Source organism: Abrus precatorius, unplaced genomic scaffold, assembly GCF_003935025.1.
Source record: "Abrus precatorius isolate BTA unplaced genomic scaffold, Abrus_2018 Scaffold2, whole genome shotgun sequence".
Taxonomy (NCBI): Eukaryota; Viridiplantae; Streptophyta; class Magnoliopsida; order Fabales; family Fabaceae; genus Abrus; species Abrus precatorius.
Window position 1 is genome coordinate 7,486,598 of NW_020874362.1, and position 24,504 is coordinate 7,511,101.

General features: G+C 30.4%; 2 protein-coding genes across 2 annotated transcripts; one reads left to right on the forward strand and one right to left on the reverse strand.

The window, feature by feature from the left end:
• Window positions 1-1,175: 1,175 nt before the first annotated feature.
• LOC113857720 (ESF1 homolog) lies at window positions 1,176-5,688 on the forward strand. Its single transcript, XM_027489876.1, has 7 exons — window positions 1,176-1,839; window positions 1,949-2,020; window positions 2,155-2,378; window positions 3,087-3,249; window positions 3,414-3,542; window positions 3,971-4,671; window positions 5,130-5,688. Exons 1-7 carry the CDS (start codon window positions 1,270-1,272, stop codon window positions 5,425-5,427), a joined length of 2,157 nt encoding a protein of 718 aa, XP_027345677.1. The 5' UTR covers window positions 1,176-1,269; the 3' UTR covers window positions 5,428-5,688.
• A 268-nt stretch (window positions 5,689-5,956) lies between these two features.
• On the reverse strand, window positions 5,957-9,756 carry LOC113857721 (aspartyl protease family protein 1-like). The gene is made up of 10 exons (XM_027489877.1): window positions 9,221-9,756; window positions 8,546-8,681; window positions 8,205-8,440; window positions 7,720-7,944; window positions 7,273-7,408; window positions 7,104-7,186; window positions 6,929-7,025; window positions 6,778-6,838; window positions 6,447-6,518; window positions 5,957-6,355 (listed from the first exon to the last, which is right to left on the reverse strand). The coding sequence occupies exons 1-10, from the start codon at window positions 9,532-9,534 to the stop codon at window positions 6,168-6,170; spliced, it is 1,548 nt and encodes a 515-aa protein (XP_027345678.1). The 5' UTR covers window positions 9,535-9,756; the 3' UTR covers window positions 5,957-6,167.
• Between the last annotated feature and the right edge of the window lie 14,748 nt (window positions 9,757-24,504).

Here is a 24,504-nt window from a genome sequence, read left to right on the forward strand (position 1 = left end):
CTTCTATAAACGATAGTATTTTTTTTATCATTTTTTAAACTAGTATTAGAGGTTTTAGTTTAATACTCATCTTAATAATAACACATGACATGCGCAGAGATAATATGTTCATTCTTTGAATGAACTGCTTTAAATCTTAACAGGTGACATGACTTTAAAAAATTTTAAATTATAAATATAAAAAGGTTTAAATATAATTTTAAATATGTTTATAACATTTAAAATTAATTAAATATTATAAATATATTTAAAATTTTAAATTATAAATTAATAAATATATTTATAATATTTAAAACTAGCACATAGGATATGCATACTATAATTTCCTAAAATACGAATAATTTGGTCATACTAACTTAATTCCCAAATTTTATTTATATACTCTACTTTGTAATCTGACATTACTAATAGCAATATGTTACTATGTAAAACAAAAGACCCCAAAGTAATGAATTTATGAAATTATTACTGTAATTCCAAGTATCTCATAAAAGTTAAAACAAAGAATAAAATAAAATTAAATGAGTCATATAAAATCTAAAATTATAAATTAATAAATATACTTTTAAAAAATTAATAATTTTAAATATTATAAATATATTTAAAATTATATTTATATATATATATTTAAGATTATAAATATAAATTATTAATTTATAAAATATTATATTTATAATTTTAAATTTTTTAAATTCATATTACGTGTAAAGATTTAAAATATTATCATTAAGAATGAAGATATTCTTTCTACATATATAATATGTTATTATTAAGATGAATATTAAGCTAGAACTGTCGATACTGATTTAAAATATAATAAAAAATATTATATTTTTAAAAGTTCAATATACTATTTGATGTGGTAAAAAAAAGCATTAAACAAAAAATAATTTTTTATTAACTTTATTTTTTAAAAATAATTTTAAAAATTATATTATTTAGATAAAAAAGCTTGTTTATCATGTTGTACGCGTATATGTTTCCTGCTGTTCTGTCCTTATCTTGGCGTCCCACAACTGAAGACAGTACTTTTTCTAATTCCTGTGGGCTTTTTGGCATTGCCCATATGGGTGGATAAATGGGCATAGGGTTGGCCCATTTGACTACGGGGTATCTCATGCTTTTTGTTTTCCCTCGCATCCATTACATAACAGGTTTGGTTTCTGTTGCAGGTTGTACCTTAGTTAGGGTTTCTGTTTTCCAAATCAAATTGGAAGCTGTGAATAAAATTTCTGTTAGCTTCCATTGACATCATTCAAATAGAACAAAATGGGATCCAAAAATGCAAATGTGAAGAACCACAAAAAGGACAAGAGGAAGAAGAAGGGCGAGGATAGTTGGAATTCAAATCATTCAACACCAAATGATGGTAACGTTATCAGCGACCCTCGATTTTCAAGGGTTCACACGGACCCTCGGTTTCGTGAGGCTCCAAAGCGTGAAACAAAGGTGGCCATTGACTCTCGCTTTGACCGCTTGTTCACTGACAAGAGCTTTTTGCCCTCTTCTGCTCCTGTCGACAAGAGAGGCAAGCCCAAGAACAACGCTACGTCTCAACCCGGTTCTCTACGCCATTACTACAAAATCAATGAAAATGAAGTGGAGCAGATTAGTGACGAGGAAGAAGACGAGAAAGAAGAGGGATTGGTGAAAGCGAATCGTGTGAAACCAGAGAGTGACGAAGAAGAGACCAGTGAATCAGAAGAGTCTGCAACTGAGTCAGAAGAGGCCAGTGAATCAGAGTCTGCGATAGACACTGATACTGATACTGATACTGATACTGATTCAGATGAAGGTGCAGACGAGGAAATTTATGAGGAAGGAGCAACTGAAACGCAGGTAATGTCTTGGGTTTTAATTTGAATTTTCTAATCCCTAGTTTCTGTGATGCTGTTTTTAACATGGATTGGTCCTTTTGGATTGTTGTTAATTATTATTGTCTGGGCAGGAAGATATACCGGAGATTAAGAAAGAAACGCATAGGCTTGCTGTTGTTAACATGGACTGGAGGTATGTTAAGGTACGGTTGTGGTACAAGGGTAATGTGAAGTTGCTGCAATGATTTTTTTAATATTTAATTTTTAAGTGAGTTGGAACAAAGTTTTTCTTTGGTTTATATGTTGGTTATGTTGTGTTTATGTTTTGTTTTGTTAGGCTGTTGATTTGTATGTGTTGTTAAGTTCATTTGTCCCACCTAATGGGCTGATCAAATCGGTAGCTGTCTATCCGTCTGAGTTTGGTCTTCAACGTATGAAAGAGGAGGAAGTTCATGGGCCTGTTGGCCTGTTTGATGATGAAAATGAAAAAAGTGATGAAGATAGCAGCGATGATGATATTGAAAATGAGAAGCTGCGTGCATATGAGAAGAGCAGGATGCGGTAATTAACTATCTGAATCACTTGCTGTGTGATAATAGGCTTGACTCAGCTGGCACATAGATAAATCTGTCAAATATATTTTCACCTTTTATTAAGTATAACTTTAAATAGTAATTTTATCAGTTTATAGTGATTCTTATGATTTATTATTGAAGTATTATTTCCTTCAAGCACTGATTAGTGATTACATCAAGGTGTTTGTCTTATGCTATGAATTATAATGTTCAGGAATAAGACATATTTTACATGCTGATGTTAAGATGAAGGGTAATGTTCAAAGATGATGAATATCACAAGATCATTCTTTCTGCTTTGTTTCCCTCTACCTTTTTTGTCCCATTTTCTTATAATTTAGCATGGTAGTATGATCAATAATGTTTTATTGTTATGCATGCTGATGGGGAATTAAGCTCCCCCGAACACTTGGGAAGCGTGCATTGTTTTTCCCTTTTGTATGTCATGTCCATGTCTGATGTCTCACATGCCATTCATATTATAATTCCTCTTCATATGCAACATGGCTTTTTCTGAGTAAAGGGTTCTGCTGATAGATGTATGTATCCACAATGTTTAACTAACAAAGCAGAAGTAACCTTTACAATATTCAAAGTTTAGTATTTAAATTGATATGTTTACCATGTGACTTTCATGTCTGTCTCTTTTTTCTTGGTATCATTCTATATCTTGACTCTTTCTCTGGCTCTCCAGGTACTATTACGCTGTGGTGGAATGTGACTCAAGTACTACAGCAGATTGCATTTACAAAGAATGTGATGGTCTTGAGTTTATACAGTCATCCAATGCACTTGATTTAAGGTTTATTCCTGACAACATGGAATTCAAACACTCACCTCGAGATGTTGCTACAGAGGTATTTAACTTTTGATTGTAATTAGTGTGCCACAGTCTAAAATTTGCTTAGAAAATTGATTGAGGTAGGGTATTTAAATTCATATTGTCTCTCCCTATATGCACATGTATATGCTTATGCAATATAAAAATAATTGGTAAATTTTGACTCCTTTCTCTGCTTAGGCACCTGCAAACTATGAGTGTAAAGATTTCTATTCTCGAGCACTCCAGCACAGTAAGGTTAATCTTTCTTGGGATGAGGATGAACCTCTTCGTGTGAAGACCTTGAATCGAAAATTCACTGATGAGCAGGTGAAGTTACTTTATCATAACTTGTAAATGTTGTGGATAACTCCCCCCCCCCCCCCCACGCTTTTTTTTTTCTTTTGGAAAATTCTTGCATAGTTTTATTCTGGGGCTTTTGTGGATTTTCCCATCTTTTACATAGTCAGTTCTAGATAGTGTTTTTATTTATAAAATTATTTAAAGATTGCCCATACCTATTCCAAACAAAATTTGCACAATGTAGTGATGTATGCTTGTAAATATCCATGCCATGCATATACATAGATGCTCACAAACTATGTCTTTGTATCCTTGATAATTTACAGTACCTGTTTTGTATCTGCATGCAAGAAATTCAGAAGCATGGATATTCTTGTATATTATTATTATTATTATTATTATTTTTTGCAATTTGCTTCATACTGAATTCTCTTCCTATTCTTGCTCTTTAATAGCTAGCCCAGTTGGAATTGAAGGAATTCTTAACTTCTGATGAGAGTGAAAGTGATGGTGAGGATAACAATGAGACAGATCAGCCTGATAAAAAGGCTAGGAAACAAGATAAGTACCGTGCTTTGCTCCAATCTGGCAATGATTCAGATGGAGGCGATGAGCATGGAAATGTCCAGGATATGGAGGTCACTTTCAATACAGGTTTGGAAGATATAAGCAAACATATTATGGAAAAGAAGGATAAGAAATCAGAAACAGTTTGGGAAGCATATTTGAGGAAAAGACTTGAAAAAAAGAAGGCTAGGAAAAATAAAACAAAGTATATATCAGATGATGATGATGATGATGATAACAATGATACTGAACAAGAGGCAACTGAAGAAGCAGATGATTTCTTCATTGAAGAAGCTGCTGTTAAGAAGAGGAAGAGGACACAAAATAAAAATGAAGAGCATAAGCTCCAAGATATGAATGGGGTAGAGAAAGCAAGCAAAGAGGAACTTGAACTATTACTTGCAGATGAGAAGGGGACAAACACAGGTCTCAAGGGATATAATCTAAAATTTAACAAGGGCAAGGGAAAAAAGAGGGAGAAAGCTATTAATGAGGGGAAAATACCAAGCAGTGCATATGATGATCCACGATTTGCAGCTCTTTTCTCTCCTGACTACGTAATTGATCCCACTAACCCACAATTTAAAAGGTATTTTCTCTTACAGTTCTTGTGTGCTCTAATAAGAAACAGTTTATTGTAGATACTAGATAGCATCCAAACAGTGAGACAAGTGCCAACTTCAAGTTTTTCATTCTGACTTTCTCTCTCCCATAGGTTGAACATGGGATACTTATATCAAATATTGAAAAAATGTTTCTTTGCATGATTAATTTCTTTCAACTATTAAAGTTACATGCAGCTGGCTGCCAGGCTTTAATCAAATGAATAAGAACTTGCAAGTTACCCCATTTTACGGCAGACACTTGTTCATAAAAGTGGTTTTTGACCAGCCAATATTTATAGCTTTAACACATGGTACATTAGTTATAATCAATGTTCTTGATCTCTGTGATTATACATTGTGTGGTTCAAGAAGCTTGTATATGCAAATTTTTCATGCAGTAAACTCATTTTTCCCCCTAAAATATAATTATTGGTGTTTGCAGGAGTGCAGCACATGCCCGACAGCTAGCACAGAAGCAGCAAAAGGGTAACAAGGATTTAGGAGCAGAAAAGGATGATGTGAAACACGAATATATGCAGTTGTCCTCTGATGATATTGGCATGAAGAAGGTTGAGGAAGAAGGATTAGATGCTTTGAAGTTAAAGAAAGATAAACATGATTTATCATCTTTGGTTAAATCGATTAAGATGAAATCAAAGCAAGTTCAGTTACCCTCTGATGGTAACCGAAGGAAAGATGGAAAATCACAAATTAAAGGTATGAAGAAAAAGCGGCACTAGTTTTGAACCTTGGGGGTTCAAAGTTCTAACGACACACTCGAATGCAGGAGCGGAAGTATGAAGTTATTATGGTCTTTTTCACATGTTATAGAACCCAGCAGTGGGAAAGGAAGTTCAAGGAATTATGAAAGAATTGTAGACAAAAGGTGAGAAATGGAGATTCTGGTAGTTTTTGTCAGAAGCCTGGGTGTCTTATTCCTGACCTTTATCATCCAGTTGAAATTTTGAATCCACATAGTTAAAATACTTTTTATTTTTGTTCAGAATTACATGGATATTTAATATAGTGCGATTGAAATTCTAGTACGGTATAAATAAACGAATTTGATAGTCTTGAAACTTTTCCATTTTTTGGTTGTTCCACGGTCACCATTTTATTAGTAGAATCATAGTTGTATGTCCTAGAGCTTTCTTTTTTGGTTTATATAATTATAATAAATTTATTTTTCAGGTTAGTTAATTCACCAATCGATATTAAGTCATTTTGGGGGGCGATTTTAAAGATCTTTTTAATTAATCAACGTCATGAGATGATGCAAGCCAACTGCCATAAAACGCACAATTCTCTAGTTTACAGCTATACTGGGTACATTATAATTATATACACCATGATCAAATTAATGCTATTTAAACTGGAAAAAAAGAAAAGGAAGCCATAATGCTTCTCGTGCTCACCTAAACTTAAAAAATAGTAAAAACTATTAATTTGAATAATACAAGTGGAATGGACAGAGGAATGCTCAAAAAATGGCTAAAAGTAGAAAAAGGACCATCATAAATGTAAAAATAGGTTTGATCATGAATGAACTATTTGGGGGATTACTCGACGGATTTGATGTAGCCACGGGATTCACAGCAATAGCAGGAGAAACAGCAGGAGAGTGCGATGGGTTAATTGGTAATGTATTTGTGAGCACATCATCAGAACCTGACAGGACCCTCAATTTGTTTAAACAATCAATTGGAAAGATAAATAAAGAATGCAACGTTGGATCACTAAAGAGGTGTAATATACTTACAATCAGATTCCTTCCACCCTAGATTCATGTTGTCACGATCAAAGACTATTTTGTAACCAGTCATGAAGTTTTCTGCATGAAGATAAAATATAAGGAATGTTGCAAGCTTTTATCAATGGTTCAACAATAACGTGATGGAGGCCATGCATGTTATTGTAATAAGATTCACTATTGTTACCGGAAGAAGCAATTGAGACATATAATAAGTTGCAGTTGTAGCTGGTATGTTAATAGAAGGCCCGAATTGACCCAAAAACAAAACAAAATAATTGATAATTCTGAATGCAAAACTTGATGATGAAATATTCTAAAAAAAGTGTTAAATACTCACGTCCAATGATATTCAAGCTGTCACTTTTTTGGATACCCAAACAAAGTAAATCTCCTTCAATCTGGATATCACAAAAAAAAAAAAAAAAGAGCTTAAGAAGGTTTGGAATCATTAGATATCATAACCATAAGTAGAATTTTCAGTTTCTCACCTCACTAGAAACTGGCAGTATGGGATCCATGACATAATAATCATCTCCACCTTTCATTGTTAGATTTAAAAAGGGTACTTCAATTGTCTGATTTGGACTGCAAGTAAAGCGAAAATCAATACCTAACTGTTTAAAAAGAAAAATAAGTTGATGGCTTCTCTCAAGTCAATACCACCTTATGTCATAACAAAATTCAAAGGGGAGCTCAGAACCAGGATATTGAGATGAATGCCTATCTGCTTTGATTAATGAATTGAACTGCAAAAAGACAAAATAAAATTAACAACTCATATGATATGAGATTCTTGATCCCTTCTTAAAAAACTATAATATATATTACTTACCTTCTCAGCAATTAGTGTATAAGCCGGATCGTTTAGGTATGTAAATGAGGTACCAGAGTCAAAAATTGCATGAAACTCGAGATCAGCAGCATTGCCTCCCACAATAATTTGGGTTATGGTGACATTATAAGTTGGACTGGCAAGAAGTATCAAGGATTAAATAAGCACTGGTATAGTTATACACTATAATTTTTCTAATTTCTGTTGTATTTTTTGTGACTGCAAGTGACAACTTGTTGACAGAGAAACGAATGATAATATCTACCAATTTAGCTCCTCCGAAGTGATAAGATGTATAAAATGAGAAAGTGAGAGATTAATCACCAATGATTTGAATTAAAGTATTTTATAAATATAATTAATTTTAGATCAATGGTGATTAGTCTCTCTCGTTCTCACTTCATACATATTCTTACCTTAGAGGAGCTAAATCGAATATCTACTTACTGCAATGGCCTGAGATTGAATGGTGTTTTTCCTTGGTCCTGGCTGCCACTATCCCCGAATGTGATTCTTCCAGAACCATCAGGTCCAAAACACATTGAAAAGGAATTTGAAATAATCCCCTGTTTGGCTAGGATGCTAGGGACAGACATATTATCCATTCCAAGTCCAAATAGACCATTTGGAGCTGCCCCATTTAGAAACACACCAGTCTGAATTTGGCCACAACTGCAACACATTAGTAGCAAGAAAATGAGAAATTTAAAAAACGAAAGCAGTTTCAAAGAGAATCAGACAGAAGCAATGGTATTGAAATGTTAATTTAAGGATTAACTTGGAAATTCCTAGACATCACTTGCTATTATACCATTTCATAAAATGTTGTTCTAATAAGTATAGTGATGTGTTTTGGCCAAGAATTTATTGACATTGAGGCTTCAAATGCATATACTGTTAAAAAAAACTCAGTAAGATGAGTATTTTACTACCCCAAGGTAATTTGTGTATCAGCATCTTTTGTTTGATCATCATCTGTAACTAAGTGCAACACATCCTCTACCAAGAATCCAGCAGATGAAGTATCATTTGAAAGATAATCAACTTGATATCTACAACTGCTGCCAGATGAAGGGCATTTTCTTTGTTTACAAAAGCTGCTATGGTTGCATGAAACTTTTTTGCTTGTGGATGACTTATCAAGATCATAGATATTAAATTTAATTATCTGCCAGAGGAAAGTTTAAATAAGAAAAAGAGAATGAGACGCACAACTAAAAAGTCGTCTCTTTTACCAAGGAAACATAGTAATACAAAGAGATCACATGTATACCTCTCCCCTTGGTGTCTTCAAACGGCGCACACAACTAGTACAATTGCAAGGTAACCAAAACAAGTCACTCCCTGTATCCAATGCCACCTCAAACCATAAAGGTGGCGTCCCAACCGAAACATTGGCAAAATGCAAACTGAAATCCAAATACCGAGGAGAAATTTTATTACATAAACAGCATCATAGAAAATACCTCACATAACTCATCATTACACCCTTTTGCCGAAAATGTTAATTTTACTAAAATTAGAAACCTTTTATTCAGAAAGAAAGTTTTTATTATAATAAAAATATAAAAGATAATTAGTGTTTTATTTTATAATAAAAGCTTACTCTTATAAATTGCTTAAATTCAATTTAAAGGACAAATTAAACAAATTAAAAAAAAAAAATACAACAGAAGGTGGGGATATATATCCTTTATATAATCAGGCTCAATTGTCTTTACAAAACAAAAACGCTCAGGCTGATTAAGTGCTTGGAATTTTCAAGGATAATATGTTCTTTTTCAACGGATCACATCACTTTCCCAAACAAATATTCCTCTGTGGATTTGACACAAAATTCCGATGAAAACTATGACCCCAGAAAAGTTATTTATATTTTATTCTAAGAAATAAGAGAAAATAAACAAAAGTTGAAAAATTGACAAGTGGGGGTGAAGAATTCTCATACAATCCAAAGGCAGAAATCTGGTGAGTGTCATTGCCGGCGGCGAAAGTGAGAGGCGTGTGGTGATCGGCGGCGAGTCTCCGGCCCCGGAATATGCGATCTCTGTGGACCATAGTATCATAGTATTGAGGAGTTCCCTTTTGGGGAACATTATCAATGCCCAGAATCCCCTTAACCGGATCCGAAAACCTGTGGTGTATGTCAAACCCGAATGAACCCAAACCATAACAACTCTGTGAAGCTAAACTCAACAGCAACAACGCCGAAGTCACCCACACACATCCATGGCCACGGTCACAGCCACAAGACCAAGCCATGACTTGAAGCTAACAAACACTATGTGGCGTGGCCAATAATGTTACAGAAAATGTGCAGTGCCAAATGCCAAATGCCAATAAAAGGAAAATGAAAAGATATGGTTTTTGTGTTATGGTGTCTGACACAAATAATTTTCAGACATTTAGAGAGAGAGAGAGAGAGAGAGAGAGAGTTAAGATTTAAGAAAGTGTGGTGTTTGGTCGAGGACTCTAGTTATACACAAGGGTTCAAATGTTACTTCACAGCCTAGGGACTTGTACCACACGTTAAAAGGGTCCCATGATTAAGTACCTTCAATTTAATTTGATCATTAACATCGTTTATCACATTTTTCTTTTCTTAATAAATAATGAAATTGGTTTCTTAATTTTGCGTGATAAAGATTATGTTTAAGATATTTAAATGGGTATTTTATCGGATAAATTAATTCTAACTTGAAAATTTAAAAGTTAATTTGAGGCTTAATTAAACTTTTAGAAGCTTAAAAATTCATCATTTTTATTTTAAACAACTCTTTAAAAATAAATGTTATAAAATAGTTCATTATGTCTTTTTATTTTATCTCTTGAAATATAAAAAATTGTACTATTTTATCTATAATTTTTTGAGAATCTGAAGAAATACTCATGATATTTATAAAAATTAAATAATTTTTTATTTAAAGAAATCAGATAAAATGTTTGTAAAATAATAATTTTAATATAAATATTATAAAAATTTATTTGAAAAATGAAATGAAAGATTAAGTAAAAAATATACTTTATAAGGACAAAAAATCAATTAATTAAACTAGTAAAAGACATATTTAAGAATTAATTTAATTAATAATGTTTATGTTGGGGAAAATTCAGATAAGTTTAATGGTTGACCTGTGTACACATCTTTGCCTTTTTTTCCATTGCTTTGCTTCTGAGACGTGGCCCTTTTCACTCGTTCATCTTTTCTCTAAGTGAGTGTACAAACAATTACACAATTGAATAACATCCCCAGTTTGAATCATTTTCTGGCAGATTCATGTTCATTTTTAATTCTTTGACATTCTTATAAGGAATCGAATGTCACTGTACCTATTACTATAAAATAACTTGCACATTTCCCCTTTGTTCTGTTTCTGGTACTACATCTGAATACCTGTCGTTATTTTACTTTTTGAATGTCATTATTTCATTATTATTTTTTTCAAAAATAATTATAAAAAGACATAAGGTTTAAGTATAAAAATTATATTAACTATTTAGAAATAATAATTTTTTTTATTTTTTTCTCTCTTAAATTTCTCTCTCCCCTAAATATTTAGAAATGAGCTTTCTTGTTTACGATATTTATTAAATTATTTTTTAATACATGTGATTAAAAAAATGTATCTTTCATTTTGTTTATTTGCTTTATTTAATACTTTTAAAATCTAAATTTGGTATTAGACTTTTTATTAAGTTTAGTTTGAATTTTTTAAAAATTTAATTTGATCTATTAACATTTTTTAATAATTTATTTAATATTTAAATCTTTAATAATTGTTAAAATTTTCTATAAATAAGCTATCAAATCATATAAATAGATATGTTTATGGGAAGATCATAAAATATATTTAAATAAATTATAAAAAAAATCAACACTTTAGTTATATATTTTTATTTATTATTTTTAAATTATATATTTAATTTAATTAAATAAATTATTGAACATAAAATAAATATAATTAAATAAACATTACTTCAAAAATTATTAAATAAATCTAATAATATAAAATTTACACTTTTTTTTGTTAAGATAAAGTTTATACTTTAAATTACAAACAAAATATAATTAAATAGTTTTAGATCTAAACTTAATATATGTAACAAATAAAAATTTAAAATACATAAATAAAAATATTATTCTAAAATAAAGTATAAAGTATAAAGTATTAATAAAAAAATGAATCAAATAACCGTAGGACGCAAAAGATTATAACAAATACGATATTTTCTTTTTTAAAGTATGTAGTGAAGATATGCTCTAACTTTGATAAAAAAAATAAAATTTTTAATTTAAGATTTTATTATTTTTAAAATTTAATTTATTTAATATAATATTATAATTTTCATATAAAATTATTTAATATATTATTATAAATTTTATATGTTTTAAATAAACTATTTTATTAAATTTAATAGAATTTTTTTAATTTCAAGTCTAACTTATTTAACTAATTATATATTTTAAAAAATTTAAATTAAATCTATTATTTAAATAATTAAATCGTAAAGTAGATAATTTGACATATTTTCATTCGTACTTATTTATTAAGTAAAATTTTATCTAGATTAATAATTTTAAATTTAAATCCTTATAAATAAAGATTTGACTAATAGACACTTACATAATTTTTAAAACAAGTATCTTAACAAGTTGTAATTTTAAAAAATAAAAAATTTAACTTGTATTAACATATTTCTTTTGAGAAAAAAAAATAGTATACCTTAGTAGTCATAAACATTAATATGTGGGTTTAATGACATTTTACTTCCGTTGTGTTTAATATGTGGGTGACTGAATGCCAAGTCTTCCATTATTTCTTAATGGTATTAGCTAATAATAATCATACAACATCTTGATCTTTACTTAAAGGCTTATCATCGTATACACGTAACAGTTACTGCATTGAAAATGATTTGTATTGCAAGATGTATCTTAGAATCCAAAACTTGATTAAAGCCCAACCCTGTGATTACTTTACAACTAAACTACAAGTCAACCCTGTGAGGGAAAAATAAATTATTGTATCAGTCAACTCTTAAAATATGCATAGTCAACCTTACTTTTAATTTAAACGTATGTAATTACCTCTCTTACATGTTAGTAATTTAAATTTTTATTTATCCAAAAATGAAATAAAGAAATCATTGAAAAGAAGAAATGATGAATAGAAAAAGTAAACTCAACGTGTAACACAAATAATGATAAGCTTAATACGAGTAGAGGTGAATAGGGTGCTGCAATTGCAAAATTAGCATATGTTCCAGAGTTAGGTGTTTGATATTTGCATGAATCATGATCCGTATATAATTGAGGTTACGCCTTGTGGCGTGAAAAATTCCTTTTAGATTAAATATTTTCATAATTAATATATTATTATTACTATTATTATTATTATTATATGTAAGTAGTCATATAAATTTTTAAATCCCACATAATGATAATATTGTATACTCAATGTTCTCTGGAACAAAATAAGGATGACACCCGATCTCTCTCTCTTGAAGCCACTTGCCATCAATGAAATGTGATCCTTCGTAACCTTAAAACACGTAGCAGGTTTGTTAACAGTTATCCTAAGCTATGTCCACGTGACACAAATAAAGAAGAGTGAATTAAACTCTCAATAAAATAATAATAATAATAATAATAATAATAATAATAATAAAATGTAACATTTTTACGTTTTATTCTATTCACAAATTTCTTCTTAATCATATCACATAGATGAGGAAAGAATAACAATGCGTAGTCTTTAAATTAAACGATTAAAGTTGCTTAGGTATATGGGGTATCAGATTCTCGACCTTTCTAGATTAATAATATTAATTAATTTTTTTTTAAACATTAACATTTTATTAGAGATAAATTTAGAGTACGAGTAATACTCTAACTTGTTACAACTCTAAATAAAATTAACAATATATATTAAAGGATCATTAATCTAATTCATAATCGATCTTTTCAAAAGTCATGCTCTAAGCAACTTCTGAGATATATATTTCAAGCATTTGACTCAAGTTTTGATCTCTTCAATGAATTGTTTTTTCTAAATTTAGATTAAGTATGTAACTTGGATTTGAAACTGTACTTCTTCCTCTTTGTCTTACAAAGTGTACTTCTGACATTAATTTTTTCTTGCACTACCGCCTCAACAACAACATTGGATTGAAGGAAATCTAGTCCTTATGTAATTTGTCTTGTTTGACTCATGAGAAGACCCAATAATCAGGTCATCAGATTCGCCAATAAACTTTTTTTGTGCCACATCTTTATCTCTGGTTGGTCCCTTATCAATAATAACAAGTTGCCATAATCCCTCCCATGTCCCATCAATTCTCTTCCTTATAAGTTTCGACCAACAAAGGCTCGTATCAATGAGTCTCTTTTCCAAACGCATCCTCACCCAATCACACAACAGCTACATTATTATTGAAAATCAAGTCATTATTGATATTCACTTTATAATTTGAATTATTTCTCATTTGCACATCTGCTACGTTCTTGATGGAATTTGATTCCGTACTTTCAAACTCCTCTTGATGTCGTGCAATGTCTGACAAAGAATCACGTAAATTTTGTCCCTGATAATTCATCTCCTATTCCCCTCCTTCGTGCTCTCCATACCATTTTTTGTCATTATTTTTTTCATGCGCTTCTTGTCTTTAGATCACGGCCTTTCTCACCATCATCTGAACTTTCATCTTCCAAAGTGTCCAAATCTAATGAAGTATCGACATAACTCTTTGATGATGAAATATTTGAATCATGATACCACCAACCTCTTTGAAAGAATTCTTCCCATGTTCCTTGACCATTTGGATTGAGAACACGAGATCATTAACATGAATTCTTAGATCTTCATTAATCAGTGCATGTGTTTGAGTCCGTAGGTGAACTCTTGCAAAATCCATATGTCATCGTCCATGCATACAAATTCTCTTTGCGGTGACACCATCGTCTGAAAGAATGCATGATATGCATGGCGTACAAACAAACTCAGGGTTCCCTTATTAACAACCACCATACGAGGATGTCACCAATCAATGGTATAAAATAGCTTAGACAAACCATTTTTATACCTAGCTATAACCTTCCCAGATCCTCTGAACCCTCTGATTCCAATAGAACCATATCGTCACCTATGGTAATAACCTTGACCTTCAATATGGATTCCTGTAAAAGGAAGTCAACCACACTATTGAGCTTTTCTGGCCGGTGTAACCTTCCTACTATCGCCTTGCAGCACCTATCCTAGTCAACATGGAACTCGTTGCGACACCACTATTTTTTCTTAAATACCCACACCGCATGCTTGTTTGGCCCTCCAACAGCACCATTCCCCTTCACCATATCTGCATAACTTTGTCCACCAACACTACCTCTTCCTTCTACCTTGGTCCCAACACCGGTCAATAGTTTTGACACCTTCTCATGCATAACATTCTAAGTTTGTTTCATGATTTCCTGTTTATTGTCAGCTCTACTATATCTAGACACATTCACTGTCATTTGTATGTTGCCTATTAATATGAAATTCAGTCTCTTTTTCATGTCATGGACATCTCTGACCTTCGTAAAAACCACACGAACTCGAATCTACATCCATCGCCCTGTTTCTTCATAATAAACAAATCCTCAACCTTCTCATACTTCTAAAATATCTTCATATCGCTGATACTTCATAATTCTCTAAAAAAATTGTAAAGAAAAATGTTGGTAACATTTGTACACCACTAATGTAGTTGTTAAATTTTACTTGAGATTTTCTTTGTTGAGCCGTCTACCTACCGTGAACCTACATCCCTCTCACACCCTCTCATTCTCATTTGCTAGAATAATGCAAATCACTCTTCCCAAATACCCTTTCTTCTCTTTCAATTTCAATACTTTTTTAAAATCTCTGCGATTCACCCCATTCTAATTTCTCTACACTCAAATATCTCCGAAAAGGATTCCCCTCTTGGAATTGGACAAGGTATTAGTGAGAATAAATATTAATATTTTTTTTGTGTTGTAATATTGATTTAATTAATTTAATATTTTTTATTATAATTTATTTTTATTATAAAAATTATTTTAATATTTTTTAATGTAAAAAGTCTTTTAAAAATTTGATGATCATTATTATCTTGTTTCCTTTTTCTCAATTTTTAAAATTATTTTTGTTTAATTTATCATTGATTTTTTAGTTAAATTTTCTAATAATATTTATTTAATTTTAAAATCTTGAAATATGATTTAATTTTGTTGATATTAGAGTTTTAGATTCAAAGTTTTTGAAAAGTAAAACACTAAGAATAAAATATAGAGCAATGTCTTCATCGACTTAGACATACTTTAATTTTTATAATTAGTAATTATTAATCAAAACTTTGAAATTTTTATATTTTTATATTTTTCAATGTTTAAATTTTTTTCATAATTTTAGAGATGAGAGGTTTTTTAAGAAAGAACAATATAAATTGTTTAAGGATTATTCTTACAAGATAATAGTAACTTTTAAATTTTAAATTAAAATATAATTTAATAATAATTATTATAAAATATTTTAAGAATTAATAAATAAATAAATATTTTTAAACTCTGAAATATAAAATTAATTTTAATACACTTAAAAGTATACCCCTTCAATAATCAAGGTAACATAGATTTTACTTTAAAAAATAATTGTAGTTTAATTTGTTTTCATTTTTAAAAGTTTGAATTGAACCAAATCATATTAAACTGTTTTTATAATATTTTTATATAATAATATTTTTATATAAAAATATTATTTTAATTTTATCATATCATCTGGTAAATAATTTTAAATTTTAATTTAAACATTTAAAATTATTTTATTTTTATTTTAAAAATATTACATTAAAAAAAATCAAGATTACAATAAATATTTTTAATAAAATTTTATTATATATTATTATTTATTTAAATTTAATTGTAAGAGTTGAAATTACCAAAATTAATAAATATTTGATAGACTAATCTTATCTATTCGTTCATAACTCTTGCTTAATTAAACATTCTTTCTTTTCTCTTCTGTAAATAAATTTACTATTTGTTCACAGTTTTATTTAACTCAATTTTTTTTTATTTTTTTAATCTTTCTAACAAACTACTTCGAATTTTTAATTTACTCTGTAGTCTAAACTTAATATATATATATATATATATATATTAAAAATAAGAAATTGAAAAAAATTAATCTAAATGAAATTATAAAATATTAATTTATTTAATTTGATTTTAGTATCATATTTAAATTAAATGACATGTTATTTTATGTCCAATTTAAATAACAACCAAATCTAACCCGTAACCTCATGCGTGTGGATTTTTATTTGTGAAATGGATCATTTCTATTTAACCAAGTGGCAGTAATAATTATCGATGTTGATTATGATTAATGAAGTTTTTTCCCCTTAGTCTTTGCTGGTGAATTCATGATTTTATTATTATTATTATTATTATTGGGTGACGCATGAAAACGACACTGCCGTTGCCGAGTTGAGCCACCGCAATCTGCACTACAGACCTTCCAACTAATTTGTGAAACATACTAAGGCCGAGAGAAGGAGACATCCAACTTTAGGATAAAACTTACGTATACTTTTTCAAGTTTTTCATGTTATTTTTAACTAAATCTATACTTTTTTAATTGTATATAAAAGGCTTAGATGTGTTACTAGGAAATTGCATTATGTCACTGAGTGAAACCAAAATGTATTTAAAAGAATAAAAAAGCTAAACTTATTTTTTTTAAAAGAAAAGTTAAATTAAAATTTCACACAAATATAAAATTTAAAATATATTTAAACGTTAATTCGACATTGCATTTTGATTGAAGCAAACGCATAATGTAGCTGGATTGTGATATATTGGTTGCATATATGGGTTAACATATCCAAATGTTATCTCGTGCGGCACAAATGGCGGAGAAACTTGCAAGAAGACAAAAAAATAAAATAAAAATCTTATGGACTAAAATTTAAGGTTGATTCAATTTGGATCAAATTTAAAATTAACGAATGAGTTTCTTCATTCACAACATTTTGGATTTGATCATGACTGAACATTTGATTATACTTATTCATGAGTTGACTAATTAATTCTGAAGTTACAAAAAATTTAAGAGTATTTATTATTACTCTTTTATTATCATTATTATTTAAAACATTTTTTATTATTTATAAACGGTCAAATACTCCTTTTAAACGTTATAAAAAGAAGTAATAACAATTATTGAAGCACGACAATAAAATTTCCGAATTTTAAAAAGAATAAGCAAATAACTTTATGTAGGCTACCATCGTGTGAACTAAATGATTTGACCATAACAATGGGTGACTTGGAATCTGTATTTCTTTCACAATATTGTTTTATATTTGTGGGTTGTGGAGAGTGGAGACACCAAGTTTAACGTTAACAAGGCCAACAACATAGGAACATGGATACTTAGATTTCACCCGTCTTTACTTTCTTTCTCTTTCATTAGTTTGTTATTTGAATGCAAATCATAATAAATAAAGGCGAGGGTCTGTTTCAGGCGGAGACTTCACAGTCAACAAAAAGAAACAAAAAAATAGAACCTCTGAATTGGAGGAAGAAGAGTTGGGCATGAAAAAAAAAAAAAAGGGGAGAAGCTAAGTATGAGATAAGGTGAGAAGAAAAAAGGAAGAGGAGAGTTAGGTATAGAGTGAGAGTGGGATAGAGGAAAGAGAGAGTTGGAAGAGGAAGAAAAGAGTTGTGGTGATGTAAAGTTTGTTTAAGAAAAAAAATTTAGTTAAGCAAATTTTACGTAAAAAAATTATCATTTTTTTCATTTTTGTTTAAGTTAATCTATTTTTTTTAAGCAAAAATAAAATTGCACATCAAGTTCTCGCTATAATAAGAGAGAATTTGAATCCAATAATTTTACTATTTCTAAGATTTGTATTAAGGATGACAAATTAAATCACGCCCCATAAGCCACCCAGTTATCCTGCTGAAAATGGCGAGTTTAGATAGTTTGTTGAGTCATTTTTAAAATTTTAGAAAATAAAAAATAATTATTTATTAAAATATTAATTTCATTAATGTAAAAATTTTAACTTTTTTAATAAACTTTTATTAATTTATATAAATTTTAGCCACCAACTTATTTTTTATTTTTTATAGATTTTGGTGGGCTGACTTGTTAGTCCACCAATTTACCCTTAAATAGATCAAATTAGAAAATTTAACTAACTTTAAAAATAAGACAAACGCAAGTTACTTGTTATGTGATAGACTTTTGGTGGGGTGGACAGGAGCAGCGTGTTTTGTCACCTTTAATTTGTACATAGGTATTTTACAACTCAAGTCTCTAGACACAAACAAATCCTAAGTATTCTTCTACAAATTGTCTTGTTAATCAAATAAATACTCTTCAGTCATTTAGTCTTTTTAGGCTTATATCTTTTCTAGATAAAAATGAAAAAATTAATACAAAAAGAACATTGAATGAATGTTTCAATATCGTTTTATGTTTTTATACTCACATTTTTTTTTCTACATAAATGTGTTTTTAATTTCTGACAAAGTTGTTTAAAATCAATGATAGATACTATCATATGTCTATTGTATTAAACTTGATATACTACTAGAAAAGTGTTATTTACAGATGGACATTACAGACGAACAAAAATCTGTCTATAATATAGACAGATTTTTCTATCTGTAATTTGAAAATAGGAGGAAAATTTAGAGCGAGATTTACAGACAGATTTTTTCGTTTGCAAATATTGCCGTTTTTGACCGACTTTTCATTTGACAATTTACAAACAGATTTTTTCATATGTAAATGTATTTGACGAATTTATAGACGGATAAATCTGTCTGTAATTTATCCTTTAAAACGCATAGTTTCATTAAAACATTTACAGACGGATTTTTCCGTCTATAATGTGTGACACTCATGAAATTGCACCTCCTTCTTCTTCTTCCTCATTTTTCATAATTTTCTCTCTCTCTGTCTCTCTCTTGGAGTTTCAGTTTTTTGGCCTTTGCGAGTGATTGAAGTATTCATTGGAAAGATAATTTACATCATTGTGTTTATGGTACGATACTCTAACTTTTAATCGGTTTAGTTTTTTTTTATTATTATTTTTGATGTATTTTAGAGACTTAAAATTTTTAAGATAGAGTTGTAGGATTGGAGATTGTATGACTGGGGGAAGGGCGTAAAAGTCCTTTTCTGAACCTGATTATTGTGTGCTGTGAGATTGTTTGTGTTTGCAGAGTTTGTTGAATATGCATGTTGTGAAGTTACAAGGGGATGTGCTCTAGAACGGTTTATAATTGTGATATGTTTGTGTTTTATGCATTGATTAATATATTGTTATATAATATATTAGTTATGTGTTGAAAATTTTGATTTTTGTAAAAAGTGGTAAACAAACGTAAAGAAATTGACATGTATTAGGGGAGATTATGCCAAAATTTATATTAAAAATTTGTGTAATGTATAATAGAAGGTTGATACAACATTGTGTATTTGTATTAGGTTTATATAGTTCTTGATCCAAATGTTTCTCAGAAATCGTCAGTAGATGTATGATAGGTTGCACCCAAGTCAGAGGGAATAAAACCTGAATTCTTTGAGGGTGTAGAGGAATTCATACGTGTTTATTGTAATTCGCAGCAATTCATCACCAACCAAAAAGTTAGGTGTCCATGTTCTCAATGCAAGTGTAGAAAGTTTTTGGATATTGATTCAATTAGGTATGATTTGTATAAGTTTGGATTTAAACATGATTATTGGATATGGACTGAGCATGAGAAAGTAGTTAATGTGAAAAATCAAGTAGGCAATTCAAATATATTGCAATCAGGTGAGGATGTAGGTAAAGTAAGTTGGAAAGAAAGCAATAATCGTTATCAAGAAATGGTTTATGATACTGTTAGTCCTGAATTTGAAATTTTTCGTGATTTTGAAGCTGAACAAGAACCTAATAGAGAGGCTGCAAAAGTTTTATAATGTTTTAGAGGCAGCAAACAAGCCTTTATGGGATGAGTGTGCGCATTCAGAGTTATCTTTAACAGTAAGAATGTTAAGCATAAACTTAGAAAGCAATCAAAGTCAGAGTTCATTTGATCAATAGGCTACATTAATTAGTGAGCTTAGTCCCCAGTCTGACTCAATCCCAAAAGATTTTTACCAAGCAAAAAGATTAGTTTCCAAACTTGGATTAAAAGAAGTCAAAATTGATTGTTGTTTGAAAGGCTACATGCTGCATTACAAAGATGATACTTTTTTGACAAATTGCAAATTCTGTGGAGAGCCTAGGTTTAAACCAAGAAGAGATGGTAGAAGTGGTAAACATAAAGATGTATTGCAAACTATAATGCATTATTTACCTTTAATTTCTAGGCTAAAAAGGTTGTATGCGTCTATGAGTTCAACTCCTTACATGATGTGGCATGCTGAAAATAAAAGGAGTGACGGGATAATGACTCATCCATCTCATGGTGAGGCTTGGCAACATTTTGATCAAGTATATCCTGAGTTTACATCTGATCCTAGAAATGTAAGGTTAGGGTTATGTGCTGAGTTTATATCTGATCCTAGAAATGTAAGGTTAGGGTTATGTGCTGATAGGTTCACTCTAAACAATCAATTTAATAAACTATATTCTTGTTGGCCTATTGTGGTTACACCTTTTAATCTTCCTCCCGAAATGAGCATGAAAAATTCATATTTGTTCTTGACTTGTATAATTTCTGGTCCAGAAAATCTAAAGGATAAAATTGATGTATACCTTTATCCTTTAATTGATGAGTTGAAAGAGCTATGATGTGAGGGTGTAGTAACTTATGACCTATCAAGGAAGCAAAATTTTAATATGAAAGCAGCACTGATGTGGACGATAAATGATTTTCCTGCTTATGCAATGTTGTCTGGATGGATGACTCAAGGGAAATTAGCATGCCCAATTTGTATGGAAGATACAAAGGCATTTACTTTGAAACATGGAGAGAAAAATTCATGGTTTGATTGCCATAAGAGATTTTTAGATTTGACACATCCTTATAAGAGTCAAGCCTACAAATTTAGAAAAGCAACTGTTGAGAATGAGGACCCTCCCATCCGTTTAAATGGTCATCAAGTATGGGATAGAGTTAGACACTTGCCAAAAATAGTAGAAGTAGGAAAATCCATTAGGTTACCTGGTTATGGGATGACACATAATTGGACCAAACAAAGTATATTCTAAGAGCTCCCATATTGGAAGGATAACTTAGTTTGCTATTGTTTAGATGTGATGCACGTGGAAAAAAAATGTATTTGACAATATAATGAATACTGATCGAACTAAAGACAACGTAAAGGCAAGGCAAGATTTATGGATGACATTTCATCGAGTGATGAAGAAGGTATTCTTGAATTATCAGAGTAATTGAGGTAAATTAAGTAGGTTTGTTAATTTACTATATTTCTATGATTATTTATTTTTAATTATCACTAATATTAATCATATTCCATTAGATTATGGTATTCGTCTTTAAACATATATTGTATTTGATTCAAATATGGCAGGTTAAGGTAAGAAGGGTGTTGCTCAGCGTCCTGATCGTGGTAACACTTCTTCATCCACCGCTCTTACTTCGACTTCCACACCAGTTATAGTGCAGACCTCCCAGGTTAGGGGGCAGGAGCAATTTATTATGGTGTCCAATCCTGGGTATATTGCTTTTCTCCCTCCAATACAGCGAGTTTCACACTCTGCACCGCCTACTACACAGGCCACACAGTCACCTTCTACATAAGGCACAAGAGAGGGATCCACTATTGTCCCAGTTGTAAGTGGGCAGCAGTCATCACAGATTCATGCATCATCGAGATCATTAGATACTTTGAGATATGATGGATCCACTTGGTAAGTTTCCTTCAAAGTATACCTAACATTGTGTACTTTATGTGAATGTTATAATAATTATTTTATTTTATTGTGTTATCAGTTAGATACCACTACAGAAACATCTCCACCAGGTCACAGATACCATTAAAAAGATGTTTGATGTGCCTTACATAAGTTTTGCAAATGTGCCAAAGGATACAAAGATAGAATGGTTCAAAGATTGGAAGATAATAATAATGTATTAATTTTAACTAAGTATAATTACATATGACTGTTTGTACCTCTTTTAATGAAATTGTGTTTATGTAGGGCAACTTCTCCATTCCTCCTCAAGACAAAAAGATGATTTTCAAGGCCTGGAAGAGTCGCACTGCCAAGCAACTAAGACTACACAGAGGCTCGTCAGGACCCTTCTAGTGCTGATTGAATAGCACCTAACTTTCTTCATGCCTTGTAGGAGTATTGGGGTACAGATGAGTTGAAAAATCTCTTCATAAAAAATTAAGACAAATAGGGCACTAATAAGGGGGGATCACTGCATACTGGTGGCTCAACGACTTTGGTTGGCACTAAGGCGAACTTGGTATGAGATTTTAAAATTTATTTTACTCTATCTATAATTTCATATTTGAGATGCGATTTAATTATAATTGCAGGAGAAGTTGTTGAAGAGGCCACCTACGCATAGAGAGTTGTTTAAGGAGACATACACTCGCAAGGGAGACAAAAAACCTGTGGGTTGATACACGATCTCAGGCCACATATGTAAGTCACTCTTATTGATACTATATGTTATTATTAGTGATTTATTAAATAGTTCTCTAGACTAATATCTAATTATCTTAACTGAACTGTAGGATGACTATGTTCAAAGCCTTGAGGAGACAACTTCTCAGGATCCAGAGTCAGTTGAGGAGGATGTTATGTGGTCACAGACAGTGGGTAGCCTTTATAAAGGTCGGATTATGGCATGGGGGCGCTTTGCAGACTCCATGTCCTCTACATCTGTCACCGGATATGCTCTTTCTCTTGCACCTGAAGAAGTGAAGGACATGGTCTGCACTCAAGTTGATGCCCTTAATGAAGAACTCCAGAAGCAGAATGAGGAGATATGGAAGAGTAAGGAAAGTGCATGGAAGAAAAAGTGGGCAAAGAAAATAGAGAAGAAGATAGAGAAGAAAGTAGCATCGAGGATGCAAAGGGAGGTCTAGCAGCAGATGGAGCAACAACATAGGCAGATGCAACAGATGCATGCATATTTTGAGCTCATGAGAGTAAGTAGCTCCACACCTCTTCCTCCTCTTCCACCAGCTCCAGCACCACCAGTTTTCAGCTCCATGCATCATTCCTCTTCCGACTCCTCGTCTATTGATGATGATGCTCCTTCAGATGATGATCATACATATTATTCGTGATGAACACTTGTATTTTATTTTTAACATTATTTATTTAGATGTTCTTGTCTTCATTTGTAATGACATTTAAATTTTACATTTTATAAATTATTTTTAGATTTTTAAATTTAATTTGTAGTTTTTATTATATTTATAAATTGTAATAATAAGGAACAGACAAGAATAATTATGTATATAAACAAAAAATAACAAAAATAGTAAAATATATCATAAACCGATTATAGACAGATTTTTTTTGTCTATAAATTACAGACAAATTTTTTTGTCTATAAGTTATAGACAAATTTTTTCGTCTGTAAGTTACAGACAGATTTAACAATCCGTCTTTAATTTTTTACCGATAAAGATATTATAGACAGTTTCTATCCATCTGTAAATTTATCTATAATTTCAAAATTCATCTGTAATGGTTCCAAAATTCATCTCTAAATTTGTCTATATATACAGATTTTATAGTAGTGATAAACTTCTTTGTCAAATATTTTTTTGACAAGTACAAGAGACTTTTTTGAGTCTGAAATACTTTTTATCCTTTGCTTTTTTGTCTTTTTGTTATTTTGATATAATACTTAGCAATGATAAAAAAAAATTGTTCTTTTATCTTTTCTAAATAAATTTTATATTATTTTACTTGATAAAAGTTTTGCATTCATGATAAACTCTTTATGTGTTAGTGATTTAAAATGTTTCAAGCTTTGCATGAATAGTTTCTATTTAAACAAACTTACTTTTGAATTAATCTTTGCAGTGAGACTATTTTCTAAGTTTATCTTGCCATGTGTATTGTCTTTTAAGATATCTTACTTCATAGTGATCTATCATTTAGCTGACCGTGTGATCCTTATTAACTGTTTTGCTGTATCATCTTACAAATGCTTTTGAAACGCTTAAGCAAACAAATTAATAATAATATATTTCATTTGAAATAAAAAAATTA

Excerpts from the sequence above, each read along its gene's own strand:
- LOC113857720 (XM_027489876.1), top strand. The coding sequence starts at position 1,270 with ATGGGATCCAAAAATGCAAATGTGAAGAACCACAAAAAGGACAAGAGG. Across the intron at positions 3,250-3,413 it reads CTCGAGATGTTGCTACAGAG|GCACCTGCAAACTATGAGTG; the intron begins GTATTTAACTTT and ends TTCTCTGCTTAG. Across the intron at positions 3,543-3,970 it reads GAAAATTCACTGATGAGCAG|CTAGCCCAGTTGGAATTGAA; the intron begins GTGAAGTTACTT and ends GCTCTTTAATAG.
- LOC113857721 (XM_027489877.1), bottom strand. The coding sequence starts at position 9,534 with ATGGCTTGGTCTTGTGGCTGTGACCGTGGCCATGGATGTGTGTGGGTG. Across the intron at positions 8,682-9,220 it reads CAGATTTCTGCCTTTGGATT|TTTGCATTTTGCCAATGTTT; the intron begins GTATGAGAATTC and ends TTTGGATTTCAG. Across the intron at positions 6,356-6,446 it reads AGGGTGGAAGGAATCTGATT|GTTCTGATGATGTGCTCACA; the intron begins GTAAGTATATTA and ends GGGTCCTGTCAG.